The following is a 25,585-nucleotide window of genomic DNA, read 5'->3' as shown; positions in this document are numbered from 1 at the left end:
GCAATGGAGCCAAATAATTTTTTTTTTATGTTTTTACCACCCATTTCAAATGCTCTAATAATCTGCTAGGCTTGCCAAGTTACCATGCGAAAAATGCTTGAGTGAGAAAAATAAACTGGATTTTTATTTGAAGGAAAAATAGGGTCCAAAATTTTAATACACATTTTCTCAAATAAAATAGGTATTCAAATTTATTTAGTATTTTTTTCTTCCTTTTAATATGTTAGACTGATTTTTATAATTGTTCCAAAATGATGGGATGCACTTAACCCTTAAGGGTGCGTTTGGTTTACGAAATGTAAGATTACCAATGTGAATAAAAGATTATCAGGGAATATGATTACTGAGAATGTTGTATTTTGTATTTGGTTTGTTTAGCAGGAATGTAAGATTATCGTGTTTGGTTAAAGGAATAAAAGATTATTGGAATATATATTTGATCAAATTGTCCTTATTATATATTTGTATAATATTACAAGTTAGAAAATATTTATATATTTTCTTGAAAAAATTTAAATTCATAAAATTTATATAATTTTTTTACAAAATTAAAAATATAAAAAATGTTTAATGAAAGGATAAATTTTTATTTTAACCCCTGAACTTCATATAAAATTTTGATTATAGAATTTTTTGTAAATCTAAAATAGTTTAAGGTTAAATTTGTAATTTAACCTTCGTAGAATTTTTATTATTAAATGACAGAAGAATGATACTTTTGAAAGAAAAAAAATTAAGGGTATTTTAGTCCAAAACACCGATAATGTTACAATACCTAAGGGAAGGGAGGTAATGACATTCTCATTAATATACCTAAAAAAATCCACTATTGGTAATAAAACATTACCGGGAATGACATTTCCGGCCAACCAAACGGGGGAATGTGGATTCCATTACCGGGAGAATCCCACATTACGCACCCTAAGGGCTTAATGCATCCCCCGTTGCCAGGTCAGTGGGTTAGGTAAACAATTAACGATCAAACTCAGCTTTCCGCAACTCACATTAATTATTGTTAACATCAAGTGACCAATTTGTTAGAAATTGATAACGTTATAGACCAATTTTTACAATTCGATAACATTAATGACTAATTTGTTACTTTTAAAACTTTAGTGGAGAAAAAGAACAAATTAATCAAACATTAGTGACTATTTGTGTAGTTTACCCTTTTCTCACATACAAAAAATGGTAAACTAGTTTAATATCTAACTATCAGTTTTGACATGTTTCAGTACCTAAATTTTTTTTAAACTATTCCTAACGTTTAATTTTCATTTCATTTTAGTACTCGTCATTAAAAACTTAATACACATTAACATAACATAACTCTAGTGGATGAACGATCAATCTGAACAATGAACCACGAGAGAATGACAAGTTGACTAACATAGTCTAGTTTCATGCCCATCGAAAAATGAACCATGAAGATTGAAGGATGAATAAATCAAAGAGTTTGCCGTCAAATCGGAGGTAATAAGATTTTTTATGGTGAAACGGAGGTTGTAATCGCGTTCAGGGGTCAAAAAGGTTAGGGTCAAAAAGGTGTGGACAGAAAAGTTTGGGTTTCATCGACCGATGGATGCGACAGTCAATGACTGTAGAGGAGACTGTCGACGAGCTCGTCCGCTAAGTTTTTAACTATGTGGTACTAAAATAAAATAAAATCTAAACGTTAAATATAATTTAAAAAAAATAAAAGTTTAGGTACTAAAGCAAATCAAAACTGATAGTTTAAATATTAAAGTCAAAATTTACCCAAATAAAATTCATATATATGGCAAGATATTATTGTATGCGAGTGGAATATTGAAGAAGATAAATGGTGCGAACTCCAGTGGAAGCCAAGTTGTGTTGAATTAGAACGAACATGAGAGCTTCAATAATCCCTCCGCCCCCGCCTCCGCCTCAGTTCGAACCAAACCCCGAAACCATCAAAAGAAAGCTCCTCCGGAAAGGCGTTCACCCAACTCCCAAAATCATTCGAACTCTCACCAAATGGGAAATTCTCAAACACAACCGCAAAACCAAACGCCAATCCCAACCCGAACCCCCTTCGCTCGCCGCTTCCGACCTCCAGTCTCTGGCGGAACAATCCCACTTCTTAACCCTGAAACGCGAGTACAAACGCTTCTCCAAAGCGCTCGATTCCAAAACGGAGTGCCAGGGCCCTTCTCTGGTGGGAAAACCATGGAAGAGAATCGAGGGAGCCAAGCTTATGGACCTCGTTTCAGAAAACGAAGAATTCCACGGAGAGCGATTGAAGAGACAGAACCTTAAGGAGCTCCGGGAAATGTTCGAAGAGGATCTCCGTTGGGTTCTGGAGGATGACGTCGAGGTGGAAGAAGATGATTGGTTGCTACCCGCTGAGAAGCGAGAGCGGGACCTGGACCCTTCAAAACGTTGGCGTAACGAGAAAGAAGCGATTCGGTTTCTTGTTGATAGGTTTTCCATTTTTTGAACTTCGTTTTCTTTTTTATCATCGATTTCCTTGTCATTTCACTTTTGTTCTTCATCGATCAATGACAGGTTAAGCGAGCGAGAGATAACCGAAAGGCATTGGAAATTTGTAAGGATAATGAAGCAATCAGGGCTGCAGTTTACAGAGTGGCAGTTACTTAGGATTGTTGAAGGACTTGGGAAGAAAGGGAGCTGGAGGCAGGCAATGGCCGTTGTCCAATGGCTATACGGTAATAAGGAGCGTAAAGATTTTAAAAGCAGGTGATTGCTCTTCCCTTTTGTATTGAATTCAATCAATTTGTAAAGATTTCGTATTTTTGGTTTTTGAATGTTATTTAGAATCGAAGTTACTGGGCAACTAGGTAATTCGATGTTCGATATTGATGTCTCATTATTGTACAGTATATCCCATGAACTTGTTAATGCTTTTTGTAGGTTTGTTTACACAAAATTGTTGTCGGTTCTTGGGAAGGCTAGACTGTTTCGGGAGGCCCTTTGGATTTTCAAGTTGATGCTTGTGAGTATCCACTATTTTATTACTCTATGTAATAAGGGATCTTTTTGCTTATTTATGCAATGCTGCTGGCTTAATACTTACTCTTGAATTGTTCAGGGAGACTACCTTATATATCCCGATTTAGCCGCATATCACAGTATTGCTGTTACACTGGGACAAGCTGGTCTTTTGAAGGAACTTCTGAACATAATTGAGTGCATGAGGCAGAAACCTTCTAAAAGAACTAAAAATATGCGTCACAAGAAGTGGGAGCCAATGCTTGAACCTGATATTGTTGTATATAATGCTGTATGTGAGCATTCCTCATTTTGTTGTTCCTTTTTACTGCCCATGTCTCCTTGGCATCTTTCAATCCATTAATAAGTTTCTTTTGCAAAATGCTTGCCAGGTTCTGAATGCTTGTGTTCCACTACATCAATGGAAAGGGGTTTCGTGGGTGTTTGAGCAGTTGAGAAAGAGTGGTATGAGACCTAATGGAGCAACTTACGGACTTGCAATGGAGGTACTTATAATCATCGATATCTTCACTCGGACTATGTTTCAGTCTTCTTACTTTCAGTCCAAAGCAACAAATGCGATTTGGTATTGTTTTATGCTGGCATCATGGTCGTTTGAATTTTTTTTGATAGGAGGTGGAGGCCTCGTTAAAAACCCCCTTCTTGATTAAAGGAACACCGATCGGTTTTCCTTAATCAGTGGAAGGAGGAAAAGAGTGCCTCAAATTTTATTAATAACTGAAAGAATACATAATGTTAAAACAGACAGACCCCTTACAAAAACAAGCCGAAACACACCTAAACAGACCTCTAACATAAAGGAAAAACATCAAAACAAACAAAAGAAAACTACCCAATACCAGCCTTAGCTAAGGTATCTTCTTCAATATTAGCAGTTCTGTCTATCCATCTGATAGCACCCTGCAAAACCCTGATCATATCAGCAACTTCTTTGATTAAATCAAGAAAACCTGCAGGACAGTTATCCAATTTCTTAATCCAATCCACGGCAGAATTGCTGTCAGATTCAACAAGCCACCGAGTCTTAAAACACTGTAAAATAGAATCAAAGATGGTTAGACCCCTTTTGATGGCTATAAGTTCCAGCAAAGTAGGAGAGCCTGGACCAGCTTTTCCCTTGAAAGAACCCTTGATAACGCCAAACTCATCTCTTAATAGACCACCTACACCGCACTTGCGCCAATCCTTGCAAACTGCTGCATCCACATTCAACTTTAAAAAACCATTAGGAGGGGGGATCCAGGAGATAACTTTATGGACCGAATGTGTAGTAGAATAGCAAGAATCTGCAATAGATGGATCATTAATAATAGTCTTTAGAGATAGGTACATCTTTGAACTTAGCTAAGAACCATGTAGCTAGCCTAACCCTAGCCATGAAGAATAGCTCAATCTGATCTAAAGACCTTCCTTCGAACACCACTTCGTTTCTGAATTTCCAAATAGTCCAAAGCACTACTCCCGGAATTAAGGACCAAACAGAAGAAGCAGGCACCATATCATACAAAGCAGTTAAAAAACCTTGAGCATTAACATGAAGAACCGAACTAAATTTCCAAAACTTCAGAAACTTATTCCAGAGGGGCCATGCGACCGTGCAGGAGAAAAATAGATGAGTAACAGATTCAAACTCTTTTTTGCACATAGGACAAGAAATATCAACGATCCCCAAAACTCCTCTTTTTTGTAATTCCAACTTAACCGCCAATTTTTGATGCGCTAATTGCCACATAAAAGTTTCTACTTTTGGAGGGACCAGCCCCCTCCAAATACAAGTTTCCCAAAACTTGTTTCCTGTCGGACCAAGAAAACAGTTCTTCAAACAAGAGTTGACCGAAAAAATTCCTTCCCCATTCCCTTTCCAAATCAAACCATCTGTGGACTCTTGGGAAAGACTATAATTATGAATGATGGTCGTTTGATTGTTAATGTGTGTTTTAAGTTCATGTACTACCTTTTATGAGTTACTTTTCCTGCTACAAAATGCTGATTACCTCAGATTTCAAAGCTTTAGATGTCAGGCAATGCATTTAAATTAGCATTGCTATTTATCTCTTCATATTTCCAGTGAAGCTTATAGAATAAATGGGTGTATAACTTTAGAAGTCCTCTCAAGGACGCAATTTTAGTGATATTGCAAATGTCTTTGAGTGTGGGCAGAGGAAAAATTTATTAGCATAGGAGTCCAGAATAAATTAGTTTTTGGTGTGTCATCCCACATTACTACCTTAATGGAAATGCTTCATGCTCTGATCGAAGGAAATTATATCTACCGGAAAGTATTATTTATCCTCAAGTTATATTTCAAATTCGAGTCTTACAGGAGGTGCTTATTGAAAGGTAATGCTGCATTCTGGAAAGTATGATTTGGTCCACGAGTTTTTAAAAAAAATGAAAAGAAGCGGAGAAGCTCTAACAGCACTTACTTACAAAGGTAGCTTATTTCCTTTTCTCGTTTTTAGCATGCATGTTTCTGTTGAAAAGTTGGTTTTGTTTCCAACTCAATACACTGCTTGATCTGTGGCTTTCCAGTCCTTGTCAAAGCTTTTTGGGAGGAAGGAAAGATTAATGAGGCTGTGGAAGCAGTCCGTGATATGGAACAAAGGGGAGTAATTGGAACAGCCAGTGTCTATTATGAACTAGCTTGCTGTCTTTGCAGAAATGGAAGGTGGCACGATGCTATGATAGAGGTAAATTTCATTCTCTATGGATTCCAAGTCGTGACTGGATCTGAGTGATTGAATATTTGCATATTTGGATCATACATTCCCTTTAGGGGAAACTGAAGTGGTTCTTGCCCCCGTGGTGAGCGGGGAGGGTGTAGCACAAAGAGATCAATTTATGGATATTAATAACTTTACTGTGCATATATCTGCTCTCGTTTCAGAATTGATGTTCCCTTGTTCTTCGGTTTTTTTTTTTGCAAACTACAATGACTTCAAGGAGCCATTTCCATTGTTAATGGATGTTATTGTTGTCTATAACACTAGTATAGGACCTGAATATATGTGTGTGTGTGTTATCCACTTTATAATAAGAGGGTTGACCTGAGGAAACCATATGAAATTAAAATCCTTTAAGCTGTGACAATTCAGGAGCTTGTTTAAAAAGTTACATGGTACTCGATTGGTCTTCTCTTTTTACACATTTGTATGGGATAATGTCAGATTTTGTACCTGACTTTGACAAAATGTCCAATGTGTACTTATTCTTTTAAAATGTCGCATTGGATATTTTGTTAACATACAGGTACCAAATGTGATATTATCTCTATTTGTATTATTTTACTTTTAGTGGATGAAGGAGAAAGCTTGGAATGAACTATGAAGTCTAATAGTATTTCATGTTTCTTTTAGTGTCTGTACCTATGCATCAATTTTGCATTGATGACCATAGACCTAGAAACTTTTAAATTCAGCTAAACTATGTTTGCAGGTGGACAAGATTAAAAAACTCCCTAGTAGGAAACCTTTGGAGATAACCTTCACTGGTTTGATAATGGCATCCCTAGATGGTGGATATGTTGATGATTGCATTTCCATATTCGAATACATGGAAGACCATTGCGCACCCAATATCGGAACCATAAATGCAATGCTTAGAGTGTATGGGCAGAATGATATGTTTTCTAAGGCCAAGGAGTTGTTCGAAAAAACCAATATAGCCAGATCTGGTCCTTATGGTTCCCTGAATGGCAAGTTTGGCAACCTTACCCCAGATGGGTTCACGTATAGCCTAATGCTGGAGGCATCGGCTAGCGCTCACCAATGGGAATATTTTGAGTATGTCTACAGGGAGATGGCTCTATGTGGGTATCAGCTAGATCAAAGTAAACATCCAATTCTACTTGTGGAAGCATCTAGAGCTGGGAAGGTAAGCTGTACATATATTTTCTTGGCATAATGTCAAAATTAGCCCCCCAACATTTACCAAAATGGTCATTTTGGCCCCTATTACTTTTTGAAGCATTTTGGCCCCCTATGTTTCATTTTAGGGCAAAAAGGCCCCTAACATTTGACTGAATGGTCACTTTGATCTATCAAAAAAAAGTTTACGGGCCAAAATAACCATTTTGTTAAACGTTGTGGGCTAATTTTGGCATTATGCCTATTTTCTTTTATTCAAAGTTACAAAGGTGTTAAATTTTAGTGGCCCTTGAATTATTTCTGAAGCTGTTAATTCTGCATTTTATGAAAAAAGAAAAGCTAATTATCAGGTCCAAGTTTCTGCTGAACGGACATTATTTTGAGAATCACATTTTTCTTAAAGTTGCTAATGTACAGAAGAAGATCTGGATGAATAAGTGACTAGTTTGCTTTGATATTTGCAGTGGCATCTATTAGAACATGCATTTGAAGCCTTTTTGGAAGGTGGAGAGATTCCACATCCTCTGATATTCACTGAAATGTTAATTCAAGCTACTTTGAAAGGTAATCACGAGAAGGCTGTCACCTTGGTCAACACCATGGCTCAAGCCCCATTTCAAGTCAGCGAAAAGCGGTGGACCGAGCATTTCGTGAAGAATGGAGACAGGGTTACTCAGGGTTGTTTAGTGAAACTGTTGGATGCACTCTCCAGTTCCGAGTTGTCATCCGAAGTCACAGCCTCGAACTTGTTAAGATCCTTGCACTCTCTCTGTGGATCTTCCCTGTCAACAAGTTCCATGTCCTTTGGTATTGAATTCACTGGTAAATCAGAACCCAACTGTAATAATGGAGAAACGTATGATTGTGAGAGATTAGATATTCCGAGTATTTCCGGGAACATAACAGTAGAGAAAGGTAAAGCAGCCACAGGTCCTCCTTCAGAAACAATTGGCACATCATTTGCTATGTTTTCTCTTAATAATGATGGAACGAATGAAGTGGATGGTGTCAATGCAGATGACGACCCAAGGGATTTTGCTCGTGGTGTTAGGTCTGATGAGCATACGAATTGTTCAGGCAAGCCGGTCCCTTATTTAAATCTAGATGAATATACCAAAGATTTTGACGAGGCTGAAACCGACCTGCCAGTCAACGACGGTGATGCTGAAATAGATCTGCTAATCGATGAGAATGGTGATTCTCAAACATTGAAAATGCCTTCTGCACAAGAAATACTAGAATCATGGAAGAAAAGCAGGGAAAAAAATGGGATATACTTTCCTTTCCATCATGGGCAGAAGTGAATGGCACCATTTTCATTGCCATTCTCAGAACTCGAGTTTCGGGATTAGAGAACAGGCAGGCACCGGAGGCACAGGCGAGGATCCTCAAGAGGAGGAGAATGAAGCAGAAACAGATCCAAGGGAGGTATGGGCAACGGATTTAACAATATAGTCAAGTGTTCAAGTCTTGTAATATTGGTTGATGTAAAGATCAAGGCATAGGCAATGGGAGGAAAGTTTTATGTAAAAATTAAAGCTTTTGATGTTTTAGTAATCACTTTGTTACTTTTGAAACTTTAGTGGTAAAAATAAAAATTTATTTAAATATTAGTGATATTTTTTATAATTTATATTTTTTTTAATTTTATATATTTATTGTGTCATTTTAATAACTCATTAAAAAATCTAACAATAGTTAATTTTCAGTGGTCATATGCTATTTTATAATATTTTAGCGGTCATAATTCATATTCTACCAAATCGATTCTGTATTAGGTTATACAAAACCCTAGTATGTACACCTCTATCTTCTACCATTTACGAGGGAAAAAAAACTAAACCCTGAAAACACAAAATTTAATTTTTTTTTTCGATTAATCATCTATTTTATTAATGGTGTCCACCTTGAAAACTGATTTTTTTCCGATTAGTGACTCATTTTATTGATGGTTTCCATTTTAAAATTTTTATTTATGCTTAGCTTATTAAATTTTTTTATATTGTTAGCATATATTTCCCACCTTAAAAAATATTTATGAATCTGTCACTGTATATAGTTCATATATAGTCTATAATTTATTTATGTTATTTAACATCTCCAAACTCTAATAATATACAACTCAATTAAATTATGTTAAGGTAGACATTAAAATTGTCCACGAGACTAACAGTTTCCATTGAACAAGTACATTAATAAGTCAAAATTTATCCTCTAATATTTGTTCGAATAATCATTTTAGCCTCTGTTCTTTTTCAGAGTATATTAACCCTTAACGTTTCAATTTTTTTCTATTAAAATAATCCATATTGTATCGTTAATTAACTAAAAGTCAATGTATGTTGCTAATATGATATGTGCTTAATTATTGACGTGATACGTATCATATCATCTGAAGTAATGAAATAACATACGACACATCAATAATTAAAGACATGTGAAAATGTCACGTTAATAACTTACTTTAAGCGTTAATTAATTAACATTTTTCATCCAACAAAAAACATTTTAACCAAAAATCAAATCGTTGACAATTAAAATACTTAAAAGAAATAAAGATTACAATGATCGTTCGAGTGACGATAAACATTCGAGACTAATTTTTGCGTAATGGCTAAAAGAAGTAAGCGTAAATTCCTTACAGACCACCTTTCCTGACTGTAACAGCATGGCTCCATCTCCTAGGGAAATAAGCATTAAGCAGGCTTCACCTTGATAATATCTTCTTCAAACTCACAAGGCTTGTCTTCATCAATCCTCCCAATGCCAACGCTCCGACTTCTACGCACCATCGGAGACTGCCTCGCCTTGTTGTTGTCCGATTTTCTGGCGGAAGCCGCCCTCACAAGTTCCCTGTAGTCATCGTCGCTGCTGTCACCCGATCTCGTCGAGCCGACACTGTAGCTCCTCGGAAAAGCGTAGACTTGACCTGTCGGGCACCCCATGACGGTCCCGCAGCCGACTCTTTCCGAGCACTCCGTCATGCTCTTTACGTAGAAATCTCCGGCCTTCATCAGGAACCTGATGGGAAACTTTAGATACCTGCTCAGTTTGCTCTCTGTCTTGCTCATACTGCTGTTTCCACAAACACTAAGAAACAATTAGATTGGTTGAAAGCTATATGTGCATGAAGAACAACCAGGGTTGGCTTATAAAGGGAAGGGATGGAGCTCTATGAGATTGCATTTGGCCATTTTTAAAGGCAATGAAGAACAAGACAAGAGAAACACCCATGTTTTCTCGGCTGCAGAAAGATTGAAATAATCGTCTTCAAGCACAGGATTTAAGTCAAATCATTAAGGGTAAATTACTCAAATGATAATTTAATTATGGGGTTGGTGGCGATGTAACCACCATACTTTCAATTTTGGTAATATAACCATATAACTATTTAAGCTGTTTCAGTGCAACCACGACCTGACGTTACTAAATAAACGACGTAACTTATGTGGCTGTTATTGACTAACGGTCGCCGTTCATTTGTAACAGTAGGTAACCACATTGAAATCACTTAAATAGTTATATGATCATATTGTGAAAATTGAAGTATAATGATCATATTGTGAAAATTGAAGTATAATGATCATATTGTTAAAATTGAAGTATAATGATCATATTGTGAAAATTGAAGTATAATTATCATATTGACATCAACCCTATAGTTAAGTGGTCATTTGAGTAGTTTATCTAATAATTAATTTATCTCTTCCTCTTTCTTGTACTCAAAATTTGTCCATTATAATTAGATGGAGTGAGTGTTCAAATTCAAAAAATATTTAGAAATAAAGTAATAATATTATTATAAAATGATTTTCTTATACCATGAAATTTAATTAGCTGGATTAATTTTAAATGTTATTTTTTTATAAAAAAAGTCAATACTTGAACCACTCACCTGTAAACTACTTTTTCTTCCTAAACTTAATTAATGGGATAATATTGAACTTTAATTTTTCATATTTTATTTATTTCTTTGGTTTTTGTATTTGCATGGGACTATAATATAATAAGCTCAATCCAAGTTTAGATACCAAATACTCCCCCTATCTCACTAAACGTCTCTCTTTTGATTTTAAAATTATCTCGTTCAAAATGTCCTACTAGAAAATTCAACAAACTACACTTATATTTCGCTTTATACCCTTATATGTCTCACCTTTTCATACCTATCAAAGCAAATCTGCCAAATCTATCAATCACCACATTTTAGGTGATAATTTTGTTATTTCCCTTGGTCAAGCATATCTCCTAAAACCATATGTGTAGTCAATAATAAGACACAAATTATGAGACAAAAGGCGTATTTAAAGCCAATTATTCGAAAGAAAAATCTGCATGCATCTAGATTCATTGGTTGTGTAAGCTTTGTATATACTTGTGCATATTGAAGTTAGTAAAGCAGAGCAGTACTATTGATCCCAATAGTTCCTTAGCTGTGACAAATGTAGGAGAAGCTCATCTCTGCCAAGACCAGTGACACTGCTGGTCATGATCCATGGGGGATGCTGCTTATACTTCTCTCTAATCACTTCTTGGAAGTCCTTAATGTTCTCATCTGGCCTTTTCCCTTTGCTTGCCTTCATTTTGTCACACTTTGTGAACACAAATGTCATTGGTATCTGAAATTGTGAGAGGAACAAACAGACACAAATCAGAAGCAGCCAAATCTAAAAGCCGTGTGAAACCACGAAAAAGAAATCGAGGTAAAGCTAACGTTGTTGCGTCCGAGCCAGTTGGCGCAGTCTAGATCGATCTTCTGAGGAGGGACACTTGCATCGATCAGAAGTAGAACAGCAACCAGAGTCTCTCTGTTTAGGAAATAGCCTTTGGTGAATGAGGACCAATCTGTTCGAGCAGTATCCGAGGCCTTAGCAAAACTGAAAACATATGAACATTTGAAGGATTATGTTTGGTGTCAAGATGTAATCCTGCACACACCGAAATCTTATAGAAAGCATAACTAATTAACATTTAATTCCGGCATGCGAATTGAAGAGTTATTCCATCAACTTGATTAGGCATAGATTTGTCAAGTGTTCATACCGTATCCGAGTGAAGAGAAGGTACGATTAAGCATAAACCCTAGTCATCATTAACGGACTTCTAACCAACAAGAAAGGCGATTACACTACTACATCTATCGACTGATTGATTTAGTTCTAATCAACATTGCAAAATGAGAACTTGACAAGGAAGGAGGGAAAAATTCATCGGATCGACAGTTTACGTAACTACCAAGTATTTGAAACACTAATGTTCAGAAGAGTAACTACACAAGTGCATAGGGAAAACTCAAAAGTCCGAACTACAAACTACACACTTCAATGACTTGTGCCTAGAGTGCAGGAAATTGTATAAGCCAACTATTTGCAAACTTCACAACTAAGCTGTCTCCCAAACTCCAAAAATACGATAACTGCATTCTGTTAAGTGATGTTGAAGCGTGAAGGGATTTGAACCGGAACTATGCTTAAAACTTGCAGAGTTATCTTGCATGCATATTGACAATGTTATGAGCAACAAGGTTCAAGTTCTGATTGCTGGAATAAGATTACCGGAATAGTAAAAATTATATGTTAAACTAATACTGGCATAGTCAAATTGTACTCGAATATCAAACGATAGTTCGAGAGCTGTCTTCCTGAGTGTGAAATTATCAATGAAACTATCATTCCTGGATTCATTATAGCTAATTTGCCAATGCATGAAAATTTTATAAATTCATCCCCTAAAGTTTTCCAAGTTCGCCCCCTAACTTAAAATTCTGCGTCCTTCCGTCCGTGGGAATCAACACAAATTTATCTCAAAATCAAACTAACTTGTAGATTGGAACTACAATCAAATATTTACCTAATTGCTTGTTAATAAAAGTACAATCAAACAACAAAGGAATCATTTCGGTTGCATTGTGCACAGCAAGTTCAATCCTTTCTCTAGCTTACCAACTATTTGAAATGCTTAAAAACATCCATCCAGCTAAAAAAAAATTGGTTGAAACAACAAATCAAAAGAAGAATTAGAACATACCCATAACCAGGCAAATCCACAATATACCAACTTTTATTCACCAAAAAATGGTTAATAAGCTGAGTCTTCCCTGCATATTCAACAATCCCAAAACAATAATAGTAAGATTTCAAAACAAATTGGAACGCTGAAGTAAAAGAAAGAAGAATTTAAAGAAGAACCGACCCGGTTTCTTAGAAGTGAGGGCAACTTCTTTTTTTCTGACCAATGCATTAATGAGCGAAGATTTGCCCACATTAGACCTACCCAAGATCGCAAACTCGGGTCGATCATCTTTGGGACAATCCTTAGCCCGCCCGCTACTCTTAACGAACTCCACTTCCTTAATCTGAGAATGACCCGCGTATGGTCCGACTACGATGTTCGAACCGGGCAATATCATTTCATCGGTAACGTCTTCAGGGTCGACCCCGGGTGGCACGAACAGCACCGTCTTCGTGAACCGAACTCGGTCCGAAATGGGTTGATTAGTGGCCCTCGAAGCTGAAATTTGGGGTTTTGATCCGTGGGGCTTATGGGTTGAATAAGCAATGGTTTTGTTGAAAGAGAAAATGAAAGATACTGATTGGGTAGGTGGAGAAGGAGATGGTAGAAAAGAAGTGAGATTGAGAGAGCATAGTCGATTTCGAAGCAACATTTTTAGTGGGAAGGAGTGGTTAAGGGCCATGAAGTAGTAACTTACATGAGCTTAAGCAGCTAGAGCTTTTGTTTGTTTGCTGAGAAAATTGAAAGAAAGGGAAGGGAAAATGATTGGGGCCGGCCTTGGGCCTTTAGAAACTTTGGATATATATATTTTACTCTTTCTTTTGGACCCAAAAACTGAACTTGGGTTTTAAGTACGAATTGGATAAATTATATAATATATTGTTTTATTATTAGTGAGTTTGTAATTAAGTCATTGTATTTTAAAAACTTATAATTAAACCATTCAACTATAATAATTATATTATTGTTCAGTTTAATCCCTGTAATCATGTGTCAAAAAGTATAATTTTAGAGCGAACACAAATAATCGGTTAATTAAGTTGTTTTTATTTTCTTATAGTTTTTAAACCTTAGATTATAGACTCACATTCTTTCTCTTAAAGTTTCTCTTCCCTCCTCTTTAAACATGATTAAAACTAGAGTTAAAATTTATATAAAAAAAGATAAACTACACATGTAATACTTAAATTATCAGTTTTAGTCTGTTTAATTACCTAAACTTGTAATTTTTTTAAAATCATACCCAGTGCTTAATTTTTATTTCACTTTAGTACTACACGTTAAAATCTTAACATGTTCAATACCTAAAATATTAATTTTTGTCTGTTTTAATACTTAAACTTTCAACTTTTATGCGTATTCGATCTAAATGACTTTTATACGCAAAATAGGACTAAAACAAATATATGAAATTCAATCATCCAACCCAATTTGGCAAGACTGGTTTTTTTCCAATAAGAAAAAGGAAATTATACATTTAGTATCTAAATTATTAGTTTCATTCCATTTTAGTGCTTAAACTTTTTTTTTCTTCAAATTATAATGTTAAATTTTGAATGAGAATACTAGAATGAAATAAAAATTAATTTTTTTTAACGATGTAATATTAAAATGAAAAAAAAATTAAACTTTAGATATATTTTTTTTAAAAAAAATTAGATACTAAAATGAACTAAAACTGATAGTTGAAGTATTAAACTTGTAATTTACCCTAAAAACTTTGAATGAGGATAATAACTAATGGTGTGCAAATTCAGATACCAGATTCGATCTGAAAATTTTGGATACTTAAAATAGTGACCCACATCTGATCTGAAAAAATCGGATATCAGAATATCTGAATCCGAATTTAAAATTTAATTTGATAAAAAATAGTTTTAAATTTTAAATTTTATGATTTAATACTACATATTCGATACTTCTACTATATATATATATATATATTTAATTACTCACAGACAATAAATAATTAAATATCCTAAGTTTCATTGGATTAGAGCTTTAATGAGTTAGTGGGTTACTCATTTATTGGGCTAAAGGTATCTAAAATCTAAAAGCCCAATTTATTTTTGGATTTTCGGATAATCCAAAATTGAAATTTATCCAATTCAATTATCCAAAATTTTTTGGATATCAAATCCGAATTATCCGAAAATTAAAAACATATCGAATATCCGAATTTTCATATCAGATCACCGTATCAACAGATTGAATCGATCAGATAGAATCTTTTTGCACACCTCTAATAATAACATAGGCAACCTTAAATTATTTTATTAGCAATCGTCGTCATTTCGTTATCATAGAACATGTATCTTGGAAGAGATGAAGAAACCATGAAGGCATTGACTAAAAAAAGATAGATCCAGAAATATTTTTGAAGATGAAAATATATAGGTTAACAATACAAAATTTTTAAAATGGATGAACACAATTAAAATTTCAGGGTGGATACCATCAATAAAATAAAAATTTAACAGAAAAATTTGAATATCATGATAGACAATCAAATATATGTGGCTCCGCCACCGGAAAGGAAAACCTAAAATTTAATTTGAATAGATAGGGTTATAGTTAGTTACAGCATGATCCTCGGTGCTAAGATGTTCCTTAATTTGAAGCAAGTCTCTCAAGCTGGGACCTCGATAAGTTAGGATAGAATATAAGATAATATTCGTTCAAGATCCCTCTCAACTCTTTGAAAATAAAAGTTTATACGGTTATATATATGCGAGATAAAAGTTTATATGGTTATATATGCGATGTTCGAACCTGAGATTTTTAAGAATAATAATAAATACCTTAAATACTAAGGAGAGACCACAACAGGTTGCCTAATGAAAATGTACATCTCCTGTCCTCCACTTCACTCGTACTCGAACTCCATGAAGACTTGTGCACGGCCAAAACAGATCCCCCAATCTGTTGTTTCACTGATTCCACCGTGCCTGAATCTGCATCATTCCCTGATGCATCGGTCACATAGAAACATCCGCTTGCCTTCTCCCCATGTGTTCCTAATTCCATTCTTGAAATCGATAGGTCCTTCTCTCGGAACACCCTCGTCACCTTCCACAGCAATCCCATATTGTTCTCACTACTTATATCCACCCTTGATCCCTGCACCATTTTCATCAGCTAAATATGACTCGAAACTACAGTAACATAGGCAAAAACTTTATGTTGTAAGAACCCATCAAGTTATCTTAGTAATAAAAGAGAATATTATTTTCCCTCAAAGTCGAGTTTGAGCATACTCCTTATAAGCAGCTCATACTAATAAAAAAATATATTTTAAGATAAAGTACATCAATGGTCCCGATTGTTGGGATTGTTTTGTTGAGTACCCAATTATTAGAAATTATAAAATGATCTCCAACTATAGAGTGTTTTTTGTTGAGTCACTCGACTATTAAAAGTTATAAAATGATCATTCAACTATTTGTGTTTCAAATTCGTTTTTTTTGTTAAAAAAATAATGGTCGTCTAAACTGGATGTTAACATATTGGCTGAGATATGATGATAATTTATGATTATGGGATCGAATTTTATCATATCTCAGTCAACAAATTTACATTCAACTCAGACTGTCGTTTAGAACATATAAATAATTAAGTGATCATTTTGTAATTTTTAATAGTCGGTAAACTCAATAAAACAACAATCTATAATCAGAAAATAATTTTGTAGCTTTTAATAGTAGGATAACTCAACAAAGCAAAACTCTATAGTTTAAAGAGCATTTGAACCATTTATGTACTTTACCCTATGTTTTAATAGAACTTACAAGGGAAACTCTTCGTTTGATGGCCGTAATCAAACATTGTGTGAGTTTACGACTCTCACTCTCTGAAACCAAACTGCACCCGTCCTGCCTTCTTATGAAATATTCATGATTAGCCATGGAGTCGTTTAAGCTTGTTAGAATAGAAACCACATTACACGAATGTATAACAAGAGGATTAATCTTTACTGATCTATAACATTGTTTTTATACAAGAACTACACAGAAACCTAAGGCTTCTATCAACTACTCATAATAGCTATACAATAACTTCCTAACTGCATAACTACCTACACACGTCAGCAACATCTTCATCATTCAAAGTTCTCTCTACTTCTTCTTCCTCCCCGAGAAAAGACTAAACATTCACTTTGGCTTTAAACACTTCAAACCGAGCTGCAGCCAGAGGCTTTGTGAAACCATCAGCAACTTGATGACTATCTGGTACATAATTCACCACCACTTGTTTCAATGAAACCTTATCATGAACAAAGTGAACATAAGCTCTACATGCTTACTCTTTGCATGATAGACAGGATTAGCTGTCATGGCAACAACAGTGCTGTTATCATACCAAACAATTGGTACTTTTCTGCCTTGCAAAACCCAAATCAGACAGAAGAGCACTCACCCACGTTGTTTCAGCAGTAACATCATCAACACTTTTGTACTCAGCCTCCATAGTGGATCTGGAAACTGACTTTTGCTTTCTAGAATTCCACATAACTAGATTATCACCTACAAACACACAATAACCAGAAATAGACTTGCGATCATCAGTGTTTGTAGCCCAATCAACATCAGTAAATGCTATAACATTGAATCCTACCACTGCAGGTGCTATGACCAAACCATGATTAATCGTCCCTACCAAGTACCTCAAGATCCTTTTAACAACAACAAGATGTTCTTGTCTTGGATCATGCATATATTGTACAACCTTATTAACGCTAAATGCAATGTCTGGACGAGTATGACATTCATATATCAATGCACCTATAATACTTCGATACTCATAAGCATTCTGAAGTAACAACCCTGAACCTCGATTCAACTTAGCAGATACAAGCATGGGTGTAGAGGAGAATTGGCATTACTCATCTTAGTCTTCATTAATAGCTCCAAAAAATAAACTTTCGTTGTCTAAGAATCAACGAACCTCCACAACGCTTAACTTTTATGCCCAGAAAATAATGTAGATCACCAAGATCTTTTAAGGCAAACTCAATCCCAAGCAACCTCACTACTTCCTCAATCTGCAAACTGGAATCCCCAGTCAACACTATGTCATCAACATATACAAGTATATAAACACACTGATTGTTTGCCCAACGAACAAACAACGATGTGTTTGTTGAAGATTCTTTAAAACCAATTCTAACTTGACAACTTTTAAGTTTGTCATGCCAGTTTCGAGGGGCTTGATGTAAACCATACAATGCCTTCTGCAACTTACACACTAAAAGACTACCATCAGTAGCCACTTGTTTGAACCCAGGTGGCTGTTGCATGAAAACCTCCTCATGCATATCACCATGCAAAAATGCATTGTTCACGTCCACCTGACGCAGTTGCCAACCATTCGTTACATCCAATGAAAGGACAACATTCAACATTGCAAACTTAACAACTAGGCTAAATGTCTCACCAAAATCATGTTCTGGTACTTGCGAGAATCCTTTAGCTACTAACCTAGTTTTATATCTGCTAATCGAACTATCAGGGTTCTTTTTCAACTTGAAAAGCCATTTACATCCAACCACTTATCGTCCTTCAGGAAGCTTCACAAGAATCCACGTACCATTTTTTCGCAAAGCTTCAAATTCTGCGTGCACTACAACTCTCCAATGAGAGGACTGAAGTGCCTCATATACATTCACATGTTCAATATCATCATAGCTAGCCAAATACAACTTAGGCTTAAATATACCACATTTACTTCTTGTCAGCATCGAATATCGATTCAAAGAACCTTCATCACTACCACCCCTTGTAGCAGTGATTTGTAATGGAGGAGAAACATTGTCAAAGGAATCAAAAACTGCCACAAGTTGTACTTGAACCATTATCTCATCATTCTCAGTTGCACTGACTGAAGTTACACCACCTTCTTCTTGTTGAACTACAACTCCTAGAGAAGTATCACCCATATCTATAGTGGCCTGACCCATGTCACCAGAACCTCCATAAACATTATTTGCATTTGCATCAACTACCTCTTGTTGAACTGTTGCTTTCAGAGGAGCAACACCCTAATCCAAAGCAGCTTGGTCCATTTCACTAGAACAACAAGTCTCTTGTACTGCACAAGTCCTACTGGTTTGAAACTGCCGTATATCGGTCCTAAGTTAAAGTGCTGTAGATTTCTATTTACAAGGCACACAAGCATTACTTGAACTACCAATCCCTGCAAATGGAAAAACAAACTCATCAAAAATTACATGTCTAGAAACGTATATCTTGCCACTGGTTGCTAGACACATATATCCTTTGTGCTGAGGGCTATAACCTAAAAAGGTACATGGTTGAGATTGAAAATCAAGTTTGTGTTGCTGAAACATTCTCAAGTGAGAAAAACACTTGCACCCAAAGACCTTTATGAATTCATACTCTGGCTTCTTCCCCCAAAAGTTCTCGTGAGGTGATAGTCTATTCAAGACCCTAGTAGGAAGTCTATTAATGAGAAACACTGCAGTAACATCCGCATAATACCAATAACGTAAAGGCATAGCAGCCTGAGCTAGTAGTACTAAAGAAAGTTAAATGATGTGTCGATGTTTCCTTTATACCACACCATTCTGCTCTGATGTGTGAGGGCAAGCAACACGATGAATGATCCCATCTTTCAATAAAACAGACGAGAGGCTGCGATACTCCCCACCCCAATCACTTTGCACAGCCTTCATAGACAATCCAAACTGAGTAGAAACCATTTGCTGAAAAAACTTAAATGTATTCATTGCCTACGATCTAGCTTTCAAAAAGTAAACCTAAGTATGCCTCGAATAGGCATCAACAAATGAAAAATAATAGTAAAATTCATTAGAAGTTATATGAGATGGCCTCCATATATCAGTATAAACAAGTTGAAAGGGTTTAGTATAGACAGAATTGGAGTGGAAGAAAGGCAGTTTATGACTTTTGCCAATGCAACAAGCTTCACAAATCTTATTCACATCTTTAGTAACTCGTACATCAAGAGTTTGACATACACTAGCAACTGTACCATATGTTGCATGCCCTAACCTTCTATGCCAAAGATTGTAAACATCATCAACCATAACACAATTTACACAGGTTTTTTTACAAACACTTGAAGTAGTATTATTAGGAAACACATAAAGTCCTTATTGCATACATCCTTGAAGAAGCATCTCTCCAGTAACAACATCACGAACATAGCAACATTTAACATGAAACTCAAATATCACATTGTTGTCCCTATCAAACTTGGATACAAAAAATAAATTCTGAGTTATACCAGGTACATGAAGTAAATCATTGACTAACAACATTCTAGAAGACGCTCAAGACGGTGGCTGCGAACAGTAAGTAAAACTTGTTGTTTCTACAACATGAAATTCATTTCATCCAATACCACATTGATCTTTTTGTTAGTAAACATAATAAATAATTATTTATTATATTTAAATATTTAAAAATATTTAATTTAAAATTTAAGTTAAATATAATAATTTAAGTATTATAATATTTTATGAATTTAATAATTTAAAATCTCATTTTTTATTTCTATATTTATTATTTTCTTTTGATTCATCTTTCAAATTCTATTTATTTCATTTAGGTTACAGATTACAGAAGTTTGACGGACCCCTCCCCTCTATTTTGTTGTTGTTTTTCTTCATTTTGGCAACTTATACTTCTATATTATTATTATTGAATATTGAATTTGAATGTGTCTCAAAATCTGAAAAATTACAACAACCAATAAATAACAAGAAGACAACTTATACAAGCAGAAGTATCATACCAGGATCACTAAAACTATCCAAATCACCAAACGAACATTTTTTGCACAGGAACACTGTGATGAACCAAAGGCAACCGTCTAGAGTTACGCAGCGAAGGAAGCAGAAGCTCCAGAATCTATGGTGATTGATACCATATTAGAATAGCAACCACATTACAAGAATGTATAACAAGAGGCATAATCTTTATTGATCTATAGCACTGTTTTTATACAAGAACTACACAACAACCTAAGGCTTCTATTAACTACTCATAATAGTTATACAACAATACTAACTGCATAACTACCTACACACGTAAGCAACATCTTCATCATTCAACAAAGCTGACCGCTGCATGGAATATAACGTATTGCATGTCGGTGAAGGCACAAACTGTATCGAACAATAACTTGTTCCTGTCTCTGCTCCTCACGTTCACCACCGAGTACCCTTTTTCCCTGCAAGTCCCGACCGTTACATGAGTATTGTTGCACTCATTCTGGTGCCTGCAGTTGCCGGTGCATCCTCGACACGACTTGTAGTCTCGGTCCGTATACATTAGCTGGTGGAGCCATCGCTCCGTATGTATCCTATCGGTTGCCAGACCAGTTAACCGTACGGTCTTCTCATCTACATTCTCATGATGAGCCTCCGTTACACTCTCTAGCTTCTCCTGTACTTGAGCCAGTCGTTTCGGAACCGTAATAGGCCCTCCTTCGACTCCATCTTCTAGTTGAATTAAACAAGCCATGCGACCATTATGAGTCCATGCGACAGCTGGTATAATATGGCATTCCAATTCGTATAGAGCTGCTGATATATCTGACATGAGACCAGGTCGGTCCCTCCCGGTTATCTCCAAGGCCGTATGTTCCATTGAGGCATGGTTCCTTTTCAGACATGTTTGTAAGTCCTTTTGAATCCCTCCTCTCCTCCTAGTATCACAAAGTTCCTGTCGATCATTATTTTTTCTCATCAGAAAACGAATCAAAATCAAAACCCTATAGCTTTTTGTTAATCTAGAGAAGAAGAAACCTGTTGAATACAGAGCGTGAGAGTCTCGTCAGTGATTTTCTTCCCAAGCTGGTCCCTCACATGAAACACTGCAACCAGACAAATCAGGTCTGATTCTTTATATTTTCAGACAGTAAGAATGAAGAAAAGAGGGCATAGAGCCATGCACTGACCATCCATGAGCCATACACCGTCGGAGCAAATGTAAGATTTGGAAATAACAAGGTCAAGGTCTGTCAAAACTTGGACCATTTCTAGCAAAATCCCATGCCTGTTTGCACTGTCCACCTGTGAACCATGACAAAACAATAAATATCCATACGTATTACGTAAACAAAACATCATAGACGAAGTTTAGTTTAGTTTAGTTCATATTAATCCAACCTTAACAACCGTGCAGTGTGAACATGTGTCGTTATCGATACAAACTCTGCAAACATCAAAACTAAAGAATTAAACCAAAACAAACAAGGAAAAAAAGATGGTTTTATAATGTTTGTTTGCAGTACCTTGGATCATTGATTCGTTCAACAAGGGATTCAAACTCAGGGTCAACATAAGGCTGGTTAAGAATCTCCATCTCTTCAGAGCCTTTCTAGTTTGCTTCCTTTGGGAGATTATATATATATATGAAACTAATAAATACGAAAAAGGAAGTTATAAGCAAGCGGCGGCGGCCAGATTGGATAATAAATATAGAACGACTGCTGTTTTGGTTAAGGTGATAAGTGATATAGAAATTTCTTCGTTGAAAAGGAAATTGAATTAAAAATCTAGTTGAGTAATCTAATCCAACTAGGATACGTGATCATCGAGATAAAACAAACCAAAACGATGACTCTGATTTCTAATTATGGTTGATACAAAAAATCTGAATTTCTGGGTATTTTCATTGCATGCATAAATGTAAAACGAAAAAGAAAATTCCGAATTTTCTGCAAGGTACCTTGGCATAGGAAGAGATGAAAAAACTGGGTTTGAAGGGAAGAATCAAAAGATAGAGTCTCTTATAGACGGTGGCGGATGCCAAGCATATAGAAGGTGGGCACGTGTTTACCCTAAAACAAGTTTTTTTATGTTTATTTTAGTATGGGTACAATTTATTATATACGAAATTTTTTAATAATTCAATAATTCAATAATTAAGATGTGTGTATTCATCTTAAAAAATATGTCTAAATCCGCCATTCAGAAATTTAAATAGCAGTTTGTAATTACGATAGCGCCTGTAATATAACGGTAGTGATGTCATTTGAAACCGTTATTATATAACCGTGATACTTGCAATCCTCATAATAATAGTATCTGCTATGTTTACAATAACGACAAATGTAACATGACCAAAAATACGACTGTGACCGCTATTTGATTCCCGGGGCCACTGCTTATCGTAACGGTTATCCAAACGTGGAAACCCTCTGATCAAATTCTAAACCCTTTTTTCTGTTTTCTTCGTTGGCTGGTTTAGGGTTTCATGAAAATTGTTTTTCTTTTCTTCAAATAATAATAACAGTGATGGGGTTTTCCATGAAAATGCAAACAGATGAACCAAACCAACGTGAAATCAGTTTCCTTCCTTTTTTTTAAGTAGGAGTATGTATAACTGTGGATGATGATTTGCCACGTACGAGTTTACAGACACGTGTCTCCATGTCTCTCCTTCATCACCACGTGGAGCACGGCAGCATTTGTGTCTGTCAAGCTCATCTATTGATGGTGTGGGATGTCTTTGTGGTTTTTCTCTTCTCTCAAAAAAGCTGGAGTTATGATTGGTTGATGAGTAGGCAAATACTAGTAATAGTTTACGAGGGTGAGCTGTTTTCAAGCGATCTTCCTCTAGGCTAAATACTTTCCTTCACAATGTTCGCTAAATTTACTTAAAATAATTTAAGGAAAATTAGTACATTTATGGATGGACCGAGGAGGGGTCGATGAGAGTAATTGTCTTCTTAAAATTTTAAAATTATTATATTAATTTTTTTTATATTTTTTGTTAAAATTATATTTTTTAGAAATTTTGTAGATATTTATTTTCATTCGAAACTTTAAAGATTTTTATTACAATATTTATATTATATAATACATATGATAATATAAAGAGCCTTTTTCAACATTTTATCTTTCTTTCATTCCGGATGTTATGTATGGCTCATAAAAAGTCTCGTTGTGAGGTTACGAATTATGTGGGTTGGGGGTGTGGGGGCGCAGCCCCCGCGGTACGGTACAGGGTTGATTTTGTAATTATGTACCAGGGGTTTCTATTATAAATAGAGATGTAACCTAGACCTAAAATATCATTGAATAAAACTTCTAGCGCCGCCTAGGCACCGAGGACGTAAGCACATTGCCGAACCTCGTAAAATTCTCGTGTTCTTTCGTTTTCTTTACCCGTTTTCGTCAACAATTGGTATCAGATGTCAGGAGCAAAATTCGAAGTCGCGAAATTCGATGGTCAGGGTAACTTCGGATTATGGCAAACGAGGGTGAAGGATCTATTGGCGCAGCAAGGGATCTTGAAGGCTTTGCGACCTACAAAGCCGGCGTCGATGGATGAGGAAGATTGGGAAGAATTGCAGCAGCGAGCGACAGGAACCATACGATTATGCTTGGCGGACGAGGTCATGTATCACGTCATGCATCTATCGTCTCCAGACGAAATTTGGAGGAAGTTGGAAAGTCAGTTTATGTCCAAATCCTTAACGACAAAACTGTATCTGAAGCAGCGGTTGTATGGGCTGAAGATGCAGGACGATCACGATTTGGCGCAACACGTGAATGTCTTCAATCAAATCGTTTCTGATCTGGCTCGGCTTGATGTGAAAATTGAGGATGAAGACAGAGCGATGATTCTGTTGTGTTCGTTGCCTTCCTCTTACGAACACATGGTGACTACTCTTACATATGGGAAAGAGACTATCAATGTTGAGGAGATTACTGCAGCCTTGTTGGCTCACAACCAGCGGAAGCAGAATGCAGGGGAAAGCTCTCAAGCCGATAGCTTATATGTCAAGGGTAATCGAGATCGTGGACGGAAGCCAGAGAAGGCAGGGTCCGGGAAGCGGAATTCCAGATCCAAATCCAGGGATAAGAAGACGATTCACTGTTACAAGTGCAAGGAGGCGGGACATATGAAGCGAGACTGTCCGAAGTTGAAAAAGCAGACCGATGAGAAGCGTGATGGCTCATCCAAGTCTGTGAACGTGGTCGAGGATGATACTTCTGATTGCAGTGAGGGTGATATGCTTTCTATTTCAACGACACAATTGACGGATGCTTGGATTCTTGATTCTGGATGTTCTTATCACATCACGCCAAATAGGGAATGGTTTTCGACATACAGGCCGGTTAATTCTGGTTCGGTTTATTTGGGTGATGATCGATGTTGCAATATTGTTGGTATTGGTGATGTCAGAATTAAGATGCACGATGGCTCCGTTCGGACGTTGAGTGGTGTTCGACATATCCCAGACTTGAAGAAGAATTTGATTTCCTTGGGCACTTTGCACAAGAATGGTTTTATCCCTAAGGCTGATGAGGATAGGGAAACCATTCGGATTGTTAAAGGAGCATTGACTGTGATGAAAGGCAAGATGACTGCAGGGAATATCTACAGATTGTTAGGGAGTACCGTTGCAGGTGGAGTTCACTCTGTTGAGTCCTGTGATGATACGACAAAATTGTGGCATATGCGCCTTGCTCATCTTAGTGAACGTGGTATGGCAGAATTACACAAGAGAAACTTGTTGCATGGTGTCAAAAGCTGTAAGCTCGACTTTTGCAAGTATTGTGTTCTTGGTAAACAGACTAAAGTCCGTTTCAAGACTGCGAAGCACACAACTCAAGGGATTCTTGATTATGTGCATTCTGATGTATGGGGGCCTTCCACGACATCGTATTTGGGTGGATCTAGGTACTATGTTACTTTTATTGATGATTTTTCACG

At 36.1% G+C, this 25,585-nt stretch overlaps 3 protein-coding genes across 6 annotated transcripts; 1 reads left to right on the top strand and 2 right to left on the bottom strand.

Moving 5' to 3' along the window:
- The first annotated feature begins 1,836 nt into the window (after nucleotides 1-1,836).
- Nucleotides 1,837-8,390, top strand: LOC120123598 (pentatricopeptide repeat-containing protein At5g67570, chloroplastic-like). Of its 3 annotated transcripts, none has more exons than XR_005516207.1 (11): nucleotides 1,839-2,445; nucleotides 2,530-2,721; nucleotides 2,896-2,977; nucleotides 3,074-3,265; nucleotides 3,366-3,479; nucleotides 5,335-5,428; nucleotides 5,527-5,684; nucleotides 6,430-6,867; nucleotides 7,325-7,775; nucleotides 7,885-8,015; nucleotides 8,052-8,182. XR_005516207.1 is itself a non-coding variant. In XM_039142448.1 (11 exons), the coding sequence occupies exons 1-10, from the start codon at nucleotides 1,871-1,873 to the stop codon at nucleotides 8,162-8,164; spliced, it is 2,649 nt and encodes an 882-aa protein (XP_038998379.1). In that variant the 5' UTR covers nucleotides 1,841-1,870; the 3' UTR covers nucleotides 8,165-8,206; nucleotides 8,244-8,389. The 3 variants fall into 3 exon arrangements, 2 of the variants coding, with proteins under 2 accessions (XP_038998378.1, XP_038998379.1); XM_039142448.1 differs by adding an exon at nucleotides 8,244-8,389 and having other exon boundaries at nucleotides 1,841-2,445; nucleotides 7,325-8,015; nucleotides 8,052-8,206; XM_039142447.1 differs by adding an exon at nucleotides 8,244-8,390 and having other exon boundaries at nucleotides 1,837-2,445; nucleotides 7,325-8,206.
- A 2,759-nt stretch (nucleotides 8,391-11,149) lies between these two features.
- LOC120123597 (GTP-binding protein At2g22870) lies at nucleotides 11,150-13,584 on the bottom strand. 2 transcript variants are annotated; one of them, XM_039142446.1, is made up of 4 exons: nucleotides 13,134-13,584; nucleotides 12,888-12,957; nucleotides 11,575-11,737; nucleotides 11,150-11,479 (listed from the first exon to the last, which is right to left on the bottom strand). In XM_039142446.1, exons 1-4 carry the CDS (start codon nucleotides 13,552-13,554, stop codon nucleotides 11,270-11,272), a joined length of 864 nt encoding a protein of 287 aa, XP_038998377.1. In that variant the 5' UTR covers nucleotides 13,555-13,584; the 3' UTR covers nucleotides 11,150-11,269. The 2 variants fall into 2 exon arrangements, with proteins under 2 accessions (XP_038998377.1, XP_038998376.1); XM_039142445.1 differs by having other exon boundaries at nucleotides 11,151-11,479; nucleotides 13,053-13,584.
- Nucleotides 13,585-15,674: 2,090 nt separating this feature from the next.
- On the bottom strand, nucleotides 15,675-22,222 carry LOC120123716 (ACT domain-containing protein ACR1-like). The gene is made up of 7 exons (XM_039142538.1): nucleotides 22,152-22,222; nucleotides 22,027-22,072; nucleotides 21,816-21,930; nucleotides 21,664-21,731; nucleotides 20,976-21,580; nucleotides 16,661-16,793; nucleotides 15,675-15,992 (listed from the first exon to the last, which is right to left on the bottom strand). The coding sequence occupies exons 1-7, from the start codon at nucleotides 22,220-22,222 to the stop codon at nucleotides 15,675-15,677; spliced, it is 1,356 nt and encodes a 451-aa protein (XP_038998469.1).
- Between the last annotated feature and the right edge of the window lie 3,363 nt (nucleotides 22,223-25,585).

This window comes from Hibiscus syriacus, unplaced genomic scaffold (genome assembly GCF_006381635.1).
Source record: "Hibiscus syriacus cultivar Baekdansim isolate YM2019G1 unplaced genomic scaffold, ASM638163v2 tig00110402_pilon, whole genome shotgun sequence".
In the NCBI taxonomy this organism is placed as follows: Eukaryota; Viridiplantae; Streptophyta; class Magnoliopsida; order Malvales; family Malvaceae; genus Hibiscus; species Hibiscus syriacus.
Note: the sequence above shows the minus strand (reverse complement) of the source record. Positions and strands in the feature narration are given on the sequence as shown.